General features: G+C 40.1%; 5 protein-coding genes across 5 annotated transcripts; 1 reads left to right on the plus strand and 4 right to left on the minus strand.

Annotated features, from left to right (window-relative positions):
- Window positions 1-329: 329 nt before the first annotated feature.
- BCR41DRAFT_396475 (P-loop containing nucleoside triphosphate hydrolase protein) lies at window positions 330-2,633 on the plus strand (the record flags this gene model as incomplete). The annotated part of the gene is made up of 2 exons (XM_022028805.1): window positions 330-957; window positions 2,578-2,633. 2 exons carry the CDS (start codon window positions 330-332, stop codon window positions 2,631-2,633), a joined length of 684 nt encoding a protein of 227 aa, XP_021881264.1.
- Window positions 2,634-7,297: 4,664 nt separating this feature from the next.
- BCR41DRAFT_353978 (hypothetical protein) lies at window positions 7,298-8,316 on the minus strand. The gene is made up of 3 exons (XM_022024242.1): window positions 8,065-8,316; window positions 7,832-7,955; window positions 7,298-7,751 (listed from the first exon to the last, which is right to left on the minus strand). The coding sequence occupies exons 1-3, from the start codon at window positions 8,095-8,097 to the stop codon at window positions 7,651-7,653; spliced, it is 258 nt and encodes an 85-aa protein (XP_021881265.1). The 5' UTR covers window positions 8,098-8,316; the 3' UTR covers window positions 7,298-7,650.
- A 2,920-nt stretch (window positions 8,317-11,236) lies between these two features.
- On the minus strand, window positions 11,237-12,720 carry BCR41DRAFT_279272 (major facilitator superfamily domain-containing protein; the record flags this gene model as incomplete). The annotated part of the gene is made up of 3 exons (XM_022020213.1): window positions 11,237-11,721; window positions 11,852-12,350; window positions 12,493-12,720. Coding segments are annotated over 3 exons (1,212 nt in total), but the record flags the coding sequence as incomplete, so codon positions are not given.
- A 3,746-nt stretch (window positions 12,721-16,466) lies between these two features.
- BCR41DRAFT_306088 (hypothetical protein) lies at window positions 16,467-17,258 on the minus strand (the record flags this gene model as incomplete). Its single annotated transcript, XM_022020816.1, has 3 exons — window positions 16,467-16,657; window positions 16,754-16,958; window positions 17,100-17,258. Coding segments are annotated over 3 exons (555 nt in total), but the record flags the coding sequence as incomplete, so codon positions are not given.
- Window positions 17,259-17,512: 254 nt separating this feature from the next.
- BCR41DRAFT_353984 (hypothetical protein) lies at window positions 17,513-20,037 on the minus strand. The gene is made up of 8 exons (XM_022024243.1): window positions 19,823-20,037; window positions 19,683-19,703; window positions 19,626-19,627; window positions 19,514-19,560; window positions 19,278-19,356; window positions 18,757-18,878; window positions 18,367-18,636; window positions 17,513-18,245 (listed from the first exon to the last, which is right to left on the minus strand). Exons 4-8 carry the CDS (start codon window positions 19,547-19,549, stop codon window positions 17,562-17,564), a joined length of 1,191 nt encoding a protein of 396 aa, XP_021881268.1. The 5' UTR covers window positions 19,550-19,560; window positions 19,626-19,627; window positions 19,683-19,703; window positions 19,823-20,037; the 3' UTR covers window positions 17,513-17,561.
- Window positions 20,038-20,060: the final 23 nt, after the last annotated feature.

Consider the following 20,060-nt stretch of genomic DNA (forward strand, 5'->3'; position numbering starts at 1 on the left):
TTGCCTCTTTCCGTCTGTACCCACTACAGTTCTCCCTCATTCTCTTTCTCTTCATCTCTCATCTCCTTTCTCTTCATCTCTCATCTTCTCTTCATCTCACTCCCTTTTTCTCCTCCTCTTTCTTCATTCTTCTCACTAGTGCACATTAAATAGATTTTTTTTAGAACTTCACCTCTCAAAATAAAAATAACAAAACAAAAACAAAAACAAAATAAAAAATTAAAACAAAATAAAAATAAAGAATAAAACAAAAGCAAAAACAAAAAACTAAAATAAAAATAAAAACAAGTAAAAGTAAAAACAAAAAATCATAAATCAAACAATTAAAAATGTTCGCACAAAAACTAACTCCTCCCATTCCCTCCGAGGATATTCGTCAAGAGGCCAAGAAAGCTTTCGGATTTGACTTGAAAAATGAACAGCTTGACATCGTGACTAAGATAGAAGAACGTCAAGATTGCATCCTAATCGCTGGTACTGGATGGGGGAAGACGTTGATCTATTTTTTCCCTCTAATACTTTGGCCAAAAACCACCATACTCATTGTTACACCACTGAAGGTGTTGGGTGACGAGCAGGTTGAAAAGCTGACATCATTAGGCATCAATAGCATTCATCTTAAGAGCGAAATGTTCATTCCGATCCAAAGCTTGATAGAAGGACGCTATAAAGCCATATTCGTTTCACCAGAGATCCTCTTTGCGAGCAATGCGCTCAGTACACTTTGGATGGATCAGTGTTGGAAGCGCCGATTGCTTGCAGCAGTTGTGGATGAGGCACACTGCATTGGGACATGGGGTGGAAAATTCAGAACGGATTACGAGAAACTTGGATATCTGCGCTCTTTTGTAGATCGAGGCACTTGCTTTGTCGCTGTTTCTGCTACTCTACCACCTCAGCTTCTATCGAATGTCAAAATAGTGATGCGCTTCAAAGATCCCTACGTGGTCAAAGTTGGTAACGATAGGAAGAACATTAAATACATTGTGAGACGGTTTCAACATCCATCAAATTTCTATCGTAGCAGGTTTTCTCATATCGTGTGTCCTTTACAATGTGTTTAAGGAAAATGGAAAGGAAGAGATGCTTATCTTAAAAGCATATCAGGTACAGTTCTGAACGTAACATTTTCTCGACAGAAACAAATAAAGGATGAGATCAACAACATTTTGCCTCTCTGCACTCATACTCCCTTGTAACCTTGTAATCTTGTAACACTGTACAATCATGTCAACCAGTAATATTATCGATTATCTCCTTGAATGATGCTTGCTTGATCGAATGCTCCTCTGATGTGACCTGGAATGGCTTGTCGGGCCCCAACACAAAACTTGTGGGTGGAAAGATAGGAATAGACAATAGAAACAACTTGCTACTTGCTTGAGAAAATTCTGATGATGCAGCTGCGGCAATCCGCTTGGTGTGCTCACTTCTCCTTGCTCAGGTTTATTGAATAGCGATATTTTAATTTATCTATTAGTGCTATATTACAAAATTGTGTCTGTGCCATTGTCATAAACAATGGCGAGTAAAAAGAAGTAAAAGAAACGGTCGCTACTTTTTCCTTAGTCCCTTATCTCTGCTTGGCCTATCGGGCTTGTTGTCCTCCACTTGAGTCGACTCACTTTTTCTTTTATTTGATCCGCTGGGTTTGCTCAGCTCTTCCCTATTTTCCATAGCTTGAGCTTTATCGGCAATTCTCTTTGATGTCCTCCTTGCCTCCTTCTCCCTCATCCTCCACAACTCGAGTCAATTCTGGCTTCTTGAGGGACTCCCTTGCGCTTTCAAGGAAGTTCAACAAGCTAATTTTAAGGACGTCGTTTCTATTCGTTTGTCTTTGATGGCAGGAACTTCTTTGGCTTTAGCTACTGAATAATCGCCTTGTTCATGATAAGACAACATGATAAGGCAACTTGATAAGTAAGGCCTAAACAACAGCAACAAGAATATGTCATTCGAGCAAAAAACGGGTAGAGAGGATGATGATGAGAGGTGCTCCTTGAGGCAATTATGGCAAGTTGTATTGTGGGCATCCTTAATTCTTGACCCTATCACCGATTTTTGACTGTACGGAAACAGGATAATATTTACCCTCCGATTCCAGTACAAAGACGATATCTGGTCCAGACGGGTTCTCTTTTGGAAACAAAAAAAAAGCGAGATTAACTTGGATTTATGTATTGAGTCTTTATTACAGTGAGTATCCAAGAATTCGTTCATTGTTATAATTCTGGAAGATTGAAATTAAACAAAGCGGGACTGAAATACTCAAAATGTGTGCCCTTTGTGCCAGACGTAGGGGCGTCTAGCAACACACTATTAACCAATTTAACCAATCCAGGGTCATCCACTTCAAATAAGTTAAATGCTATTGGCTCAACGATAATCGTAAACTCCTTCTTCCTTTGATTAACGACAATTCGAGCAAACGAAGCCTCGACCGGAACAGGCTCATTGTATTCCAATATCAAGTCTTTACTATATAGTAATCTATTCATTCTTTACGGCTCGACCGAAGGTTTCCCTGATGTCGACACTGGTTTTAATTCCTGTATCCCCTTTGTTGATACGCTTCAGAATCCTTGATTACTCATGGCATAGATTACCAGATTCTTCATATCCTGGATCAGTGAGCGACCACACCAGGCCCTTGATTTCTTGCTTCCAAAGGCCGGCATCGGCACGTCCAATGACGTTCTCTATTATAGTGATCATTGGACGGAGACGACCACAGGGCCAAGCATATAGCATCTCGATTGCTTGATCATTAAAATGATCTCTCAGCTTTGATGCAGTGCTTGAGGAACTTTATTTCTCCAAATATCGCACAAGTGTCTTGAAGTATGTCCGGACTTTTGCTTGATTATCCCATCTAAGAAACGATACTGCACTCTTGAACCTCGAGTCATCGAGAACTTCTCGATATTCCTTGAAGCTTTGCCAGTTCTCTTAACCCAAGCAGGATCATAAATACAAAAGCCTATCCCGCAAGGAACTATGCAAATTCGTGGTAAATCCCCTGATAAGCCCTCCAATCCATGAAAGAATTCTGATAATATTGGTCGCATAGTGTCGTCGTTATTAATACACTGGTATTTAGCCTCCCCTCCCCATATCCTGCGCCTCGTTCAAAACAACCAAAAACCTAGAGTTGCTTTGATGCCGCTCCGAAAGGGCCCTGATTAGATTGTCGAACCAATCTTGCAGGAGCTTGTCAAGGCAATTAAAGCCAACTCCACCAAGTAATTCTGCTACTTTTGTGAAGAGTGCTGGGAATAAATCTGTCCTGGATGGAACCGAGTTTCCTCAATGGACTTCTCCAAGGACCTGTGGACACACTTGCAATAGCATCCATTGGCTAGGCGTCATTCTACCTTCGGACAAGTAAAAAGGGTAAATTGATGAGTATCAAATATAAAACATAAAGGCATTTTTGTTTACGTTCTTCAAGGGGTATACGAAAACCAAACTGCGATTAACCGCCTATGAACGCAAGACACAGAACATTTGGTGAGATTATAAACAAGCGTGGATATCCCAGACATCAAGGACCTTTTCCTCCTAATCTCCCATCCGTCTAGCATGGCTCCCAAGGTAATTGATGTGAGAGGGGATGATTCTGGCGAGATTGATGCCCTCAACAGCATGTAGCATTAATATACCGAGAACTATGAATATACTGACGACACAATCCAATATTGTATCACATTTTACCGGTCAAGCGCGTGGCAGCCTTGGCCACATTCTTGATGTTTTTTTATTCCATGTCCCTGGACGCCTAGAGATTCAAGACGCACCGTCTTCACATACTGACACTGAATTGGCCGAACATACAACTAATATGATCTCATTGATCACAGGTTGCCATTCCGTGTACGCACCATGGGGCTTAAACGACATTTATGTCTTTAGAGCGGAGCTGTCATCTTAGCTCCTGGTTAAACATTCTGGCGCCTTGGATGATAATAATTGATGGGTCTTCCGCAAGTGGCAAGCATCCAGATGACAAACATATGAGAAAGGATAATTTCCTATGCCAGCTGTCCTGGTGATAATAATATGGTTTTGGGTCTCATCATCAGACTCTCACTGGGTTCTCCACAGGATTCTTCATCTCTATCCGTTTTTACAAAACTCTTTGATAATAGTATCACAAAATCCTGCACACAAGATCGCATGATGATCACAGGAAGCTTTATAAAGTTCTATATGCCCCAGTAGAAGGGAGGACGGATTAAACCGCTCTATCTATTCGTCTAAAAGGTAAGTGGATGATGATGGCTTCATTCATAAAGAATGAGCCATTGTAAAAAATTCTCAAGGAACGGGTATAATGCTTTTTTTAAAAAAGACAAAATTTCATCCACTTGATTGGTATTCGATTTAATTCTTCAGATTCGTACCGGCTGCTCCTCCTGAATATGCAGCTTCGATGTCGATTTTTATGACACGCTGTCTTACATGTTTTAAGCATACATATGGATTCTTGACGACCGTATCTTTGGTGGTAAGAAAGTTCTGAACTTTAAAATTATCATATATGTTTCCTGGCACCGCAAAATAGAGGAAAATGGTATCATCACTTCCCTTCGACTTTGATTGGTCTCCCTTCAAGCAGGGTCCAGTAATATATTCAATTATCTCCTTGAATGGTGCTTGCTTGATCGGATGCTCCTCTGATACTGTAACCTGAAATAGCTTGTTGGGCCCCAATGCAAAATCAATGCACGGAAAGGTGGGTATAGATGGTACAAACAACTTGTCAGCTGCTTGAGTGAGCCCTGATAATTCATTTGAAGTCCGGATATGCACCACTTCTGGTTTTGCTGGAAAATCAAGAAATCCTGTTTCGCCTGACTGAAGATCCCTAAAGGGAAATCTAATATCACCACGTCGAAATAAGTGATAAGCATAGACTTCAAACAGTGGGCCTTTATCTATATCCTCTCCGCGTTTGACAAGTTTCGTCAACACATCGCGCCAAGTGTCATCTTTCATTTCCTCGATAATCCGTGATTCGACCCAACGAGATGCCCATACCAGGTGGAAGCCGAAGTGGTCAGAAGTGGGAACTCTATGGAGTAAACGACCACTAAATTCACTCGCTTCTTTTCCTCGTGCAAAGAGCGCTACAAGATCTGCTGGGTTCCTGACTGCGTTAATGGCAGCATTGACGCGGGAAAACGCAGCGTCTTTAGCGCGGTTAATATCTTTTTGCTTTTCAGATAGTACATCGACTGGACACTGTAGAACCTGTCTTGGCACTCCCCCCAACTTGTAAAAAAGCTCCTCCAAAAATTCTTCATCCATTGGATGATAATCCTCTACATTGGCTCTACATTCCTTAAGCTCGTCCAAACTCCAGAGTGACATGTGATAGTAGCTAATTGGTGTAGTTTCCTTGCTGAGTTCAGCGTACTGCTCATTGAGAGTTTTTGGTGATGCCGCAAATATCGTCCTGGCTATACCTGGTTGAGGATTTTCACCACTATCAACTAAATACCACGTTTCACGTTGGTCAAGGAAATCTTCGAACATCGTTATATTCCCTTTACGTTGGCAAGTTGTTCCTCCATAAACATAACAATTGGTATTCTTCTTTTCATGGAAAACAATAATCGGTGGATTCTCTTCGTCATGCTCTGCAAGGAGGCGGACGGCAAAGTAGACCAAAAAGGCTGACTTCCCAATTCCAGGCGTTCCAGTGACAAAGTATCGGTTCTTGCGCCATCTTGTACGAGGAGTCTTGATTAAGGTTGTAATATGGTCATAAAGCTTTTTATATTCTTCTCTGATATAAAGATGCCTTGTTCCGACAACAGGGAAGACACGACCCTCAGGGGCAGTCAATATTTTGGAACCCTTGATACCACCAGAATTTCGGAGCTCGCGAGCCACGCTAATAATGCTGTGGTAAATACTACCTCTTGATGCCGCCCCCATGTACGAAAGCAGCTTGACCCTCTCTTTCGAGTTGAGAGGCGAGATGTCAGGGTCACCATCCACTATCCCTTTCGTTACAAGCCCTGCTTCTGTAATCGCATCCATAAGAGCATCTCTACTTATACTTGGACGAGCTTTTTTAGAGGGTGAGTCTGATAAAGGAGATAGAGTGATCAAAGTTAATATTCTTGATTTATTGCACATCACTCTAAAATGATCAATAACCAGGTTCTCGGCCAAAAGCACTCACCAGAATCTCCATCTTGTTTTCTTTTCTGAGCTAAGTATCAAAAGCGAATAATGAGAAAGAACGTTGAGTTATCAAGACACAAACCAAATGGTGATATTATGCACATGGCCGTTTAAGATATAAACCAAGCTTCATCAGCTGGAAATATCAACAATCAGTCCATCAAGAGCCAAAGATATACCTCGCTGTGGTGGCTTGACAAAAACATGGATAGTTTCCTTTGGAAGTTCAGAATTAAATATGTCCCCAAGCTCCTTTGATGCGACTGTAAGAGCCTCTTTTGACTCGATTTCTGACTCAAAGATGGCCTCGCCTTTGTCAGGGATGGAGACCTTGTAGAGGATGAGCTTATCTGCAGCAACATGATCAAGTTCTGGCTTCTTTGCTACCTTGATGGCTTGCTTGAGCATCCCGACCGTTTTATCGCAGAAAATCTCTACTGGGAACGACGTTGCTTCTCCCTCGACAACGCAGTTCAGCAGCAGCAGTGGGATGGCGCGCTTTTTTCGTTGTGGGTGCTGGTTTGCTCTTTTTCGTTTATTGAGTGTGGAGGCATCCTCAGGCTTATTTGCAGTCATTTTTTTTTGTGCTTGGCTCCTTGTGGTGGCCATTGAAAATTAAGATGAGTGGGACTGAGTGTGGTTGAAATGCAGGGAGAATGATGGTTAAATAGGCAAAGGTATATTCTATACTCTTTCACACTCGTGGTCGCTGTATGAAAACAAAAATGAAAAATGTGTAAGGCAAAAAAAAGGAAAGGAAAGGAAAGGAAAGGAAAGGAAAGGAAAGGCAATAGATGAAGGCTTGGAATAAATAAAAGAGCAAAATTGATGGGAGCAAAACTGGGGTGAAATATGAAAAAAGTGATAAAGGAAGAGGGAGAGAGTGCAAAAATGAAGTGAAGCAAAGGAAAGAAAGGAAAGAAAGGAGCGACAATTGCAATTGATCCTTTATTTTAAGGTTAGGCGATGTGTGAGAAAATATTTTTTTCAAATCAGCCACGTGCCATTTTCTGGGTCATTGTGACGTGACAATCTTTAGTGCGCAAAGAACTCATTTCTCATTTTCCATGTCCCTCAGATAAACGTTTGTTCACACTCTACTTGCTCCCCAGGAGGACTGAAATGATCATCGAAGGGGACATTTGAAAAGGATTATAAATCTGAATTTGTCAGATGTCAACTGATCACTTTTTCCGCTTTTACTATAATACAACTTTGATTACAGTTTATGATAGCCTTAAAAGCTTCTATTGCAATTGAGCCCCTAAGAACGATGCAGGACTGTTGTTAGAATGTCCACTGAAAGTTAAGTGGACTACTATAAAGACAATCGTTAACATACAATATGTGCGGTGTTATATGGGATTCCTGCATAAAATGGCTGTTTATTATCATTGCTTGTGCAGCAGAGGCAATATACCCTGTCAATATTTGTTCATTCCTCATATAGGCCATTCAGCTTTTTGAAGGAACATTGACACATTCTCTTGAGTTGATCATGTTATTAAGATGTTGTGCCTGTGCACCATACAACCCTTTATGCTCATCACATACTCCTTGAAGACCCAAAAAACTCCCAAGCTTCATACCATTGTACGTTAAAAAAAAAAAAAGAGCTTGGCAATGCAAGTCACACTTGTGCAGAGATCTGAGCCTGAAGAGAAAGGGCGTGATGTTTCGATTTCCAGCACGTGCTGGAAGAAAACAAGCACAAACCTAATGCCCAAACAGCGCGAACCTGTTCTGAAAACAGCACAAACCTATTGCACAAACAGCGCTAACCTGAAGAAAAGCACACAGGCTTGTCCTTGAATAAAAAAATCCACAATCATCTGCATGCATAACAGGCTTCTTCTCTTTTCGCACTACCATTACCATTGCCATTGCCATTGCCATTGCCATTCTCATTCAATTCTCAGAGAACCTTCTGCATCATCCCTAAAGACACACTTAATACCACAAACAGTTGACAGATTAACTTTATTTGTCTGATCTTGTCTCGCAAAGCGGCCATGTACTTTAATAATTCAGCAAATGCTCGGCATCTCTGCCTCTGCTTTCTCTTTATTACTAATGTTGACTATATATAGTCAAAGCCAACTTCTACTTCCATAGCTAGGCTTCTATATCTCTATATCTCAAAGATCTTAAAGACCGATAATCATCGTCTGTGACGCCAAGTAACACTGATACGATTGTACTAGATTCTTCTCTTGCCACTCTTTTTGGGTTTAGTAAAAGAAGTCTTGCCCTGGCTTAGCAATGCTGAAGTCCCTATCCCTCAGGCACCATGGTTGTCACTCCGTGGAATATATACTTTATTCTTGAGGCAGATGTTAAGTGTAAATCATTAAAAATGGTATGAGGGATAGTTTTTTTATCATTTGTTTCTTCAACCGGCATGGCGATACGGCATATTCTCATCGGGATATCAAAGTAAAATTTAAACATAATGCCATGTTAAAGTTGCTCTCTGGCCTATCCAATGTCCTATTAGTTGACTTGTCTTCTAACTCAAGAACGCTCTCATAAAAGAAAGGGGTGAAACGCGCCCGACATCTGCTTGATCAATACATTCTTTGAAATTGATGAGTGGTTTGTAAATCCTCTAGTTGATCCTAGATATTAGCTTCGAGAATTAATAGATGAAGAATTACCACATTACGATGAGTAATCAGAAAAAAAGCTGCAAAGTCAAAGGAAGATGTCCTTATGTCATCACAACGGCCTGGGCCTCCGTCTGAGCATTAAAATCAGTGCTCCTATTCGAACTGAAACTTTGTCAATTGATATTTATTATTTTAATCTGAAACATCATAATTGACAAAGTTTCAGTTCGAATAGGAGCACTGATTAAAATATAGCGAGTTTCATTGATGGAGTCCAAAATATAGAAGCATCTTTCAGAATAAAGCGATTAAAACTTAATATTGCCGATCACTTTATACTACTTTCACAAGTAGTGGACAAAATACAACACTGTTGACGCGCAGTGTAGATAAAAACGCTTAATTTATTTCATTGTAAGTCTAACAAAGTCCGAATCTTCTCAAAGCTGTGACTAAAAATGATGTTGCGCACATTTCGATCCCTGAGGTTGATCCTAAGTGGAGAGAGGACTAGCCCTGCCTTACTGAACAAACGCTCAGACTCAGTTGATGTGGACTGGATACAGAGGTACGAGCGCGCGAAGTGGGCAAGATCCCCAACTGAGATATTTTCATCGATGCCATATGGCCTCCAATAGTCCTGAGGCTTATCTTTAAAGCGATCGTGATTGTAGTCCGTACCCCTAGGCACAGACCATGTTTCTCAATTAAAGTTAAGGTCAAGCTTGTCACTCTTTTTGGTTAGCCCCTTTTCAAATATAAATGGTTTACTTAACAAAACTCTTATAATTGAAAAGGACTAACCAAAAAGAGCGACAAAGCGTCTCAAACTCATGGCCGTATTAATAGCGTTTGAATAAACCAATCATTGAGATGTGGTTATTAAAAGGCATACGCTTGAGGCTCATAGGCGACGTTTGAAGGAACTAATGAATTATTATGCATTAATAGTTGAAGCAAGCCATCATTAAGGTCTAGTTATTCTATGCTTTAGGGGTTGAGGAAACTCATCATGGGTATCTGGTTATATACTATGTATCAAGAGTTGAAGGGACCTGCCATTGAAACCTGGTTATTATTATTATTATTATTATTATTATTATTATTATTATTATTATTATTATTATTATTATTATTATCATGTACAGTCGTCCCTCAGTAATTCGCGAATTACTGAGGGAACTGGTCTGTTTTTATTCACTTCAATTCAATTTCAGTTATATTGATGGGCTCCTTTATTCTTTTTTTTTCTCATTTTTTGAATTTTTCATATTTTTTTAAACAGCCACCCTATGTATTTTTCACTATTCTGCATACAAAACACACAAAGGGTGGCTGTTTAAAAAAATATGAAAAATTCAAAAAATGAGAAAAAAAAAGAATAAAGGAGCCCACCAATATGTATAATTGAAATTGAATTGGAGTGAATAATAACAGACCAGTTCCCTCAAAAATTTTACGAATTACTGAGGGACGACTGTATGTATGTGAAGGGTTTAAGGAACCTATCATTGGGGTCTTCATTTTTTGGAAGGGCAAATAGAGTCCTCGCCAAAAAGTCATAAACTGGATATATTTTTCAGGCTTTTAAATTGAATAGAATACTTCCATTTTTAAAATTCGTACAAACTTCAAAGTTTTAATTTTTACGGATCTGTTATCAACAAGATATTCCTCTATTCTCTTTCACAATCAAACATGCTTCCAGTATCTGGCGTAAGATCCACTGTTTCAACAGTACGAGTAAAGTAGGTTGGCAATGAGGATGAGGTTGTCCATTCCCAGCAAATTCTAGTATTTTTAATCAAGAACGACGATTGAATTGATGGCATCCAATCATTCATTCTATTCAAAAAGTATATGAATTTCTGTCTTGGTACGTAATTTTTTTGTTCTTCAAATTCTAATTCAAATTGAGTATTTTAAAATATATCCAGTTTATGACTTTTTGGCGAGGACTCTAGCGCATTTATTGAAAAAAAAAAAAAAAAATTATTGATTGTTAGGCTCGTGATGTGACTGCTTAGTCTGAAACAAATCTCTTAGCTCATTGTGAAACCTCTACGACTTTAAGAAATAGAAGATTGAATAGATTGGTGGGAGTATAAGGTATATAAGCGTGTCTTGTAAGTCTTTTTTTTTTTTTTTTTTTTTTTTTCCTTCCGGTCCTCTTTTTAGGCTTTTGAAGGGGGTATAACTTTATCATCACTCACAATAATGACCTCCTCCATCTCCTCACCATCAAATTTCTCTGTCAATTGATGATGATGGTGATGATAATGATGCTGCTCTTGTTCTTGACGTTGATGTTGTTGCTGTTGTTGCTGTAGTTTCCGTTGTTCTTCTTCAACCTTGCTCCACATCGTATCAATCTGCAACATATCCTTCTCATATTGTGCTTGATCCCTTGCCTTCTGAGCTTTCCCACCCATGAACAACAACACCAATGGCAACACACACATATTCGCAATGGCGATCAAGACACAGGTCCAGATCATACTTGCTCCCTCATAAACAACTGTCCCTAATAAAGATCCCAGAGCTGTCCCCAGTGAAAAACACATGTTGGAACACGCGAGTGCCCTAGCAAATCCATCGCCTGCACCCGTGGTCCGAACTACGGCCGAAATTTCACCCAGGACTGGGGTCAAGTAGATTGAGAACATGGATCCAATCGCAGTCAACAGGAGGACAATAGCCCAAAGAGGGTTTCCAGGTAGACCGAGGAGGACCACAAAGATAGTACAGAATCCAATCGCAACAGCAGACATGATCTTTGCTCCATGTTTATCCGAGAACCAGCCGGCAATGGGAGATATGAACGTAGGAAGGTTTAAAGCAAGAAAGGAGAGACCGATCAGGGTCTCTGAAAGATTGAATTGACGACTTAGGTAAAGAGGTAACACTGGCTCGAACACTGGATTTGTTTAAATAAAGAAGAAGGAGGGAAAAAAATGTGTCAATTGCTAATTACGACATGAAACAAAAAAAAAAAAAAAAGAAAAAAAGAAAAAGCACTTTTATTTCATTTTTTTTCTTTCTTTTACCTGCAAAGAGAAAGCCATCCAAGAAACTGATCGACAGCGCAGTGATCAAACGTTTACTCGAGAGAAGGCCTTTAATCGTCTCAAATCTGGATGTGCATGTTGTTGTGGTCATTGATGGCAAAGTAGAGTTGTAGTCCAATGTATCATCACTTGGACTCTGGACTGTGATCCTATCAAGGGGTTGATTGTAATTATTTCTCAAAAAGTCCTTTATAGCCTTCACTTTCTCCCTCTGTGCCTCGATAAATGACAGGCGAACACAAAGATCAAGCCCGATGAGGACCAAACAAAAGATGTAAGGAGCTCTTGGACCAACATGTTCAAGGAGAGCACCTCCTAGGGGAGGGCCAGCCATCAACCCAACGGCCTGACCAACCAAGGCCTTGCCCATCTCGACTCCCAACTGGTTTGAAGGATAGGTATCAGAGAGCAAAGCGAAGCCTAGAGTGACAGTCGAGCCTCCTGCGAGACCAGCGCAGAAGCGAGAAAGCAAAAGAAGCTTGATAAAACAATTTTTTTTAAAAAAAAAAAAAAAAAAAAAAAAAAAAAAGTTAGGAAACAAAAATATAAAGTTAAGTTATTTAGCATTGATTGCTGCGTCAAAATGAATAAATAAAATAAAAATGCTCTTTAGAACTTACCGAAAAGCTCTCTGTGGATTCCATAAACAGGAAGGTGGACATCAATAAGGATATTAGTCCGGCAATCATCAGTTTCCGGCGATTGTTTAACCTATCAGAGATGATGCCCGCGATGGGCGAAGCAATAAAGTGACCAAAACCATAACACGCAACAAGCCCGCCATTCGCTGTGGAATTGTACCCCAGATCCTCGAGGATAAAAGGGGTAATGGGCATGATGACCCCATAACATAACGCGTCCACGAAAAGAGCGAGACCCACGGCGAATGACAGGAAGCCACTGGAGCTACGGAAGTGTCTGAAGCGAGTAGCAAAAAGTTCACGAACATTACTGCCACCTTCACCCGGATGATTTGAACCAAGGGAAATTGAAAGGGAAGAGAGGGAAGAAAAGGAGGAGGAGGTGTAGGAGGATATAGAGGAAGAAGAGAAGGAGGAGGAGGAATTGGTGGAAACAGTCAGAGGTCTGACCGCTTTTGCTTGAGCGAAGCGTTTTGACCAAGGAAGGGTATGATTTACATTTAGGGTAAAAGAAGAAGAGGAAGGTGGTTGTTCAGGGCTGTTGATTGTTGATTTGTTGGGGTTCAATCCTTGTTCAGGGCCAAAGGTCTTGTCCCTATTACTTGAAAAAAACGGTAAAGGCATCCGTGAGATGGCTGACATGTTATCTTTTGAGGATCTTCCTTTGGGTATTGATGAGATGACAGCATCTTTCTATTAAAGAAGAACGCAATGTAAAAGATAAAAAAAATAAAAGAAAAAGGGTTATTAATTCTAATCGTGAGCACAAAGTTGCGCCTGATGCAAGCAATTGACGACACGAATTGGCAACGCTCTTTCCTTTTTTACTTTTATTTCTTTATTCTTTTAATTAAACTGTAGTAGGTTCTTTTAAAAACTATCCTCTTTTCTTTTCCTTTTCTTTTCTTTTTTTTTTTTTTTTTTTTTTTTTAGTACTATCTATAAAAAATAAACGATCAAATTAAAAAATTAAGGCCAACTTACATTGAAGTGAGGATCGGAGATCATTTTAGATGTGAGATGTAAGGTATAAGATGTGGTGAGGATATAGAAGGATTTCAGACAAACAATTGTATCTCTGACTCGGAAGATTGAGCAATTATGGATACGAGATAATATGAAAAGGGAGAGGAGGAACAGAAACTAGTTGAAATTGTTTTTTATTCTTTTTGTCATGTCAAGTCAAAGAAGTAAATGTGGGAGATCCAAAGCCTATTTATTACTTGTAAAAAAAAAAAAAAAAAAAAAAAAAACTAAAGAGTCCACTTGCTTTCTTAGAATGAGGTTGTGGGGATTGTGGTTGGTTTAGTATTGCAACCTGTTGGCTGTCTGGCTGTTGATCTTCTACCGTTTTTTTTTTTTTTTTTTTTTTTTTTTTTTTACACCCTGGTGGAGTAGAGGTAGGAGATAGTCGGACGATCGCAGGTTTTTTTTTTTTTTTTTTTTTCTTCTTTACGTCCAATGGATTAGTAGAGTCGCAAATTATGTCATTTTACTATACTCCTTGATGCCCCACAAAATACCCTGGTTTCACTTTGAATGCTTTCCTAAAAAGGACGGTGAGACGGGATGCTGGACTATGACTATGAAGAAGCAAAGAAAGAGAAGAGAGAAGAAAAAAGGGGGAAGAGGCGAAAGAATAGGAAAAACATTGTGCTCTGCCACGTTCATTTCTTCTTTTTCTTTTCTTTCCCACACTCATTCGCCATTTGTTCATCCCTCCCCGCACAGGGCATGTCAATAGAGCTTATTTTTATTTATCGGCTTATTTTTTTAATTTCCTAATTCCCACGATTGTTTATTACACAACCTGTGGGTTAGGTCGTTCTTTTTTTTCTCTCTGTGCCTGGTTCACTGTATTACCCATTATTATGTGCGATATATATCTTAAACCATCTAGTTTATACCCCACTCTCTTTTTCTTTTCATTCTTTCTCTCCATCTCAATGGAGAAAGGGAGATGTTGCAGAACCGTTTAAGTCACGTCAAGTTTTGCTTATCAGCGAATGAGAAAAAGGCGAATAACCGATTTTTTTTTGTCACATGTCTTAATCTCTTCAAATCTCATTCTCGCAGATAAAAAAGATTTGTTGCAGATGCGGATGCAGATGGGGGAGGATGGATGGGAAAGAAGCGCCGATTTGTAATAAAACTTTAAAGAGTCGAGCGATCCGACCAGCTCTGTTTCTCGTTGTCTTGTAGACCCATACAGATTTTTATTTTCTGTCGGTTCGATGGCATCATATTCGATCATTCGACTTTATTTGTGCGTTTTTGCCTTTCTTGATAACAGACATCATAGTTATGGGAATACATTAAAGCAGTAAATAATAATAAGGTAAAAAAAAAAAAAAAAAAAAATAGTAAAGCAATAGCGGTTATGATATAATAACAGTAAACTAAATTAATAGCAATGACAATATTAATATTAAATAACAATATAGTAATGACTAAGAAGATGCAATTTTAATTGCAAAAGATAAAAGTGGCGAACTAGGACGGGGAGGACATTGCATAGCATGGGAGCTTTTTTCCTTTTCTTTTTCTTTTTCTTGCCCTGTTTACAATGAAAAAGAAATTTGGAGATTGAGCGAGGAGATTGAGATAGAGCAAGATAGACCGAGAGAGAGAAAGAAAGAGAGAAAGAAAGAGAACACATGTTCTGAAACAAAAAACCAGGGAGCCATACAAATGAAAGGCATTGTGAATGAATATTCATTCATTTATGGAACTCATCTTATGTTTATTTGTGTTTGTATCTTTATTTTCTTTTCTTTCTCTCACGTATGCTCAACAAAACAGTTTGTCAAATGATCTACCTCGACTGTGTATCCAGAAATGATATCCACAATTCGAATACCTCCGATCTTTTGCACGCCTCCCACCAACGGGAACCAATCTAATCGAACCCGTACTTCGCCCCCTGCAGGAACAGCCCCCAACTGCCGACTGTTCGGTCCACTCAACAGGACCGCTCCCATCTTTTGTTTCACACCTGTCAAAATTAATTTCATCGAATTTTGATCCTGTGCCAATGATGGCTGTGGATGTTGTTGATGTTGTTGTGGCTGTTGTTGTTGTTGTTGCTGACTCGATTGCCCTGAAGATGTATCAAATGAACGATTGGTTGGAACTACGCCTCCCCTTGCAACCGCCGCTGGAGGTTTCGCTAGAATACCAAGACTTGGACTTGCTGGTCGTCCTGAAAATTGCGTGGAACTTGAACGGGATATTTGACCAGGTTGCGGTTGATTGGATTGATTCTGAGATGACTGCGTTTGCGATTGCGATTGTGATTGTGATTGGTATTGTTGCTGCTGTTGTTGTTGTTGCGCCGCTGTGGATCCTCCCAAGGATTGGTTCTTGATCACAATCTCCATCGTGAAAACCTCTTCCAAATAGATTCTCTCTGGTATCTTGACCACTTGGACTGCAATCTCATCCAACGGCACTGGCTTTCGTGTCAGCTGGCTCGTCTGTAACCGACCTGTCTCTCCAAATTGGGATCGCCAGAGAATATCCATTTTGCCTAGGATGTTTGTTGTCTTTGCTAAGAGCTCCTTTCCTGGTTTTGGTGTAAGTACATAGAGGTATTGTCGGACATCATTTGGTGCAAAGTAATCATGTTCCCCGAAAATGCTGACCTTTGATTGCTCTGTATCCTTCGTACCATTATCATTAATTTTAGTAGCATCGTCATCGTCATCGTCATCATCCTCATCGTCATCATCCTCATCGTCATCATCCTCAATCACAACATTCAGGTCTCTGGCCGTAAACGCATCTGCAACCTCGAACCGCATCCGCTCAATCCACATTGTCACCCCAGAGACGTTTTGGATCACCGCCTCCAACAAGACAAGTCCACTTTTTGAGGCACTCATAGCCGCTACTGAAACACTTCCGTTATGGTTGCTTTCCTGATTTATGACCGTAGGTGGAGAAGGATGGTTGACTTTGGTCTTGACCGAAAGTGGGTTCATCACCTGGAATTTGTAAAACTTTCGGAAGGACTTTTGCTGTCCATCCAGTGTTGTATATTGAATCGAGCATACCAAGATATGGGTTCCCAACTCCTTAATTTCATGCGATACAATTATTTCATTCGTTTTCCCAGATTCTAGGAGCTGAATATGTTTTCCGGCTGTGGGTGACTGTGGTTGTTGTTGTTGCTGTAGGTGTGGTGATGATGTATCCTGGGATAATTTTGAGTTGGGTGCTTGATGTCGTTGTTGGTTACTAAGAGTGTCTGAAAGGGCGAACCGCAAGGTGGAGGTCTGAAGTTCTGCCTTGAGGATCACATCTCGAACAGGGTGTGCAGATTCGTTGTTTGCACAGATATATGATGTGAACGTTTCGCCAAGGTAGATGTTTCCAAATGATGCTGGCATGGTTAGCAATTCGGAGACTCCGAAATCCCCCATATCCAGAGCCTCATCAGTTTCCTCGTGGTCTTCAAGGGAAGATGTAGGGTGAATAACTTTTGCTGCAGGAGAAGGTGGATGGACTCTTTCCAATTGACTATGGGATAGTTCGGTGAGTGCATTGGTGAGGATAGAGGTCATATTGGGCCTTGCGCCCCCAACTGTTTGTAGTGTCGTTTCTGTTTCCGTTGCAAGATTTGATTTCCCATGAGGTGACCCAAAGTAGAGACTATGACCAGTAACAAGTGATGGACGCGACAATCGCATCACCTTGAGTGAGATGAGATGAGATTCACGTGGCTGATCCTGTCCTGGCCCCATGTTTGTTGTTTTGATGCGTTATTGCTTTGTTCCTGAGTTTGGACCCTTTGATGCAACGATGCTACAATGTGGAAGATGAAATCCTTTTATTGCGACGACTTATTCATTTAACATCGAATTGTCATGGAATGGAAGTTTCATCAATGCATGGGTCATGGGTACACTCTCTGATAAAGGAGCAATGCTCTTTTGCTTTGGTAACACACCTAATACTTGCCCGTCAATTTATCGATAACATTAATTTATTTTTATTACTCCATTGCACACACACACACACACAAAAAAAAAAAAAGATTATTTGCCCTACAAAGCTGACTTGCGTCCGCGCTTCTTTTGCAAGTTCTCAGCCAAACGATCCAAGAATTCAAATGTGTTGAGGTAATGTTCACGCTTCAGCTTATCGCCATGGATGATCAGAGCCAAGTCCTTGGTCATCTGTCCTGCCTCGATCGTCTCAATGCACACGCGCTCCAACTGAAGTGCAAAGTCGAGTAAAGCGGCATTCTGATCCAATTTGGCACGGAACTCGAGTCCTCGAGTCCAGGCAAAGATGGATGCGATAGAATTGGTCGAGGTCTCACGACCACGTTGGTGTTCACGATAATGGCGTGTCACAGTTCCATGTGCAGCCTCTGCTTCGCAACACTGACCATTAGGCGTCAACAGAACTGAGGTCATCAGACCAAGCGAACCATAACCTTGAGCAACAATATCTGACTGGACATCTCCATCATAGTTCTTACAAGCCCAAACGAACCCACCAGAAGACTTTAGCATCTGAGCAACCATATCATCAATGAGGCGATGCTCATACCAGATCTTTTTAGCTTCAAACTGTTGTTTGTAGTCACGGTCATAGATTTCCTGGAAGATATCCTTGAATCGACCATCGTACTTCTTCAAGATCGTGTTCTTGGTGGACATGTAGAGAGGGTAGTTCTTGTCCAAGGCCACTTTGAAGCAAGAGTGAGCAAATCCTCTGATTGACTATATAGATTAAAGATCCATAATGATGAGGCTAAGGATCTTTTTTTTAAGGCCAATGTATATACGATATACCCAAGTATTATATCTGCTGTTATAAAAGTATACAAAGGACTGGAATTACCTCACCATGGTTATACATGCCCAAAGCAACACCGGGACCCTCAAAGTCATAGACGACAAAGCTTTTTATTTCAGATCCGTCCTTGGGTGTGAAAACAAGTTCCAAGCGACCGGGGGCATCTACGACCAAATCGGTAGCCTTGTACTGGTCACCAAAAGCGTGACGTCCCAAGACAATGGGCTGGGTCCATCCTGGGACCAACCTTGGGATGTTTTTGCAAATAATCGGCTCACGGAATACTGTGCCTCCAAGGATATTACGAATTGTTCCCTGGATACAAAAAATATAAAAGAGATCAACTCTGTAAAACTGCTCTTCAAGAAAGAAAGGGAAAAAAAAAGAAAAGAAAAAGAAAATACATGTATAAATGTTGCTGTGCGAGATCCTTACATTAGGCGACTTCCACATCTGCTTCAAGTTGAATTCTTTGACACGGGCTTCATCCGGAGTGATCGTAGCACACTTGATTCCGACCTTGTATTTCTTGATTGCCTCAGCGGCATCGATCGTGACTGTTGCAATAGTTTTTTAACAAAGAGAAAAAGAAAGAGAGAGAGCACGCGTTTATGTCAGTCAGCGAATCCAGTAAGGCACCGCAGTAGACAAAATAAGATTGATAAAAATATAATAAAAGTATTTATATAAATGTCGATAGAACAGAAACTATCCAAAGAAAATGCCAGTGAATAACATTTCTATGGGTAAAAAGTGTTATATGTTCTTTTATTGAAAGAAACATCATGGCCTCTCTCAAATCAAGTCCATTTCCTAGTCAAAAAGTCCATTTGAAAGAGGAGAGGGGCCAGTAGGACCGTGGTGAAGACATAAAAGAAACTCCTTCCCCTCCTTCCCCTTCCGCTTCCCTTCCCACCTTGTTTTACTTTTGATCCATTCTTTTTTCTTTTTCTTACCTTGATCATCAGTTTTATCACGATGCTGGATTCCCAGATCAAAGAACTTGATGTCTAAATCGACATAAGGAAGGATGAGCTATGGATGCAGTAATGGTAACATGGTAACTGTGAGAAAAAATATAAAATTGAACACATGTATGTGCTACGTAACGACCTCCACAAATGACGAACACAAAAAGTGAAATGTGCCCCATGCTCTCCATGCTCCAAAAATAAACAATATTTTTTTTTACCTTGTCTCGAATGACATCCCAAATGATGCGTGTCATTTCATCACCCTAGACAATCGGAATGACAAGCAAATGTTCGCATGTAAATGCCAAGCGCAGTTGTCAGTAACCAAAGCGATGCATCCCTACAATATACACACATATATTTATATGACTACTCCTTGCTCTACCTGCATTTCAACCACAGTTCCTCCTAAAAAAAAAAAAAAAAAAAAAAAAAAAAAGTACAAAAAAAGCCTCTTTAGTAAGAGAAAAGAAGCATTGCCCATCTTCCTTTCTACACAATGTCATCTTTGCCCTTTAGAATGTTACCCTGGATTCTGTTATTAGGACTCATAGCGTAGCAGAAGTAAAGTATCAAAGTTCTCGGATAAAGAAACTGGAAGAGGTTAGGGAGAGATGAAAAGAAAAAGAGAGGTCTTGATGTGTATGAAATTATAGAAGTTAAAAAGATGTGAAGAAGAAAAAGCTGTTGAAATACTTGTTTTTCACTGAGGTCTTGAGGTCAATTGGTTTTTTTTTTTTTTGTGCATAAACGTTCATCCTTCGA

This window comes from Lobosporangium transversale (assembly GCF_002105155.1).
Source record: "Lobosporangium transversale strain NRRL 3116 chromosome Unknown BCR41scaffold_19, whole genome shotgun sequence".
NCBI classification, from domain to species: domain Eukaryota; kingdom Fungi; phylum Mortierellomycota; class Mortierellomycetes; order Mortierellales; family Mortierellaceae; genus Lobosporangium; species Lobosporangium transversale.

Excerpts from the sequence above, each read along its gene's own strand:
- BCR41DRAFT_353978 (XM_022024242.1), bottom strand. The coding sequence starts at position 8,097 with ATGGCAATGGCAATGGCAATGGCAATGGTAATG. Across the intron at positions 7,956-8,064 it reads TGGCAATGGCAATGGTAATG|GTTTGTGCTGTTTTCAGAAC; the intron begins GTAGTGCGAAAA and ends TTTGTGCAATAG. Across the intron at positions 7,752-7,831 it reads AGGCTCAGATCTCTGCACAA|GAGTATGTGATGAGCATAAA; the intron begins GTGTGACTTGCA and ends TGGGTCTTCAAG.
- BCR41DRAFT_353984 (XM_022024243.1), bottom strand. The coding sequence starts at position 19,549 with ATGACACGCATCATTTGGGATGTCATTCGAGACAAG. Across the intron at positions 18,879-19,277 it reads TGATAAAACTGATGATCAAG|TCACGATCGATGCCGCTGAG; the intron begins GTAAGAAAAAGA and ends CTATTGCAACAG. Across the intron at positions 18,246-18,366 it reads GCATGTATAACCATGGTGAG|TCAATCAGAGGATTTGCTCA; the intron begins GTAATTCCAGTC and ends TAATCTATATAG.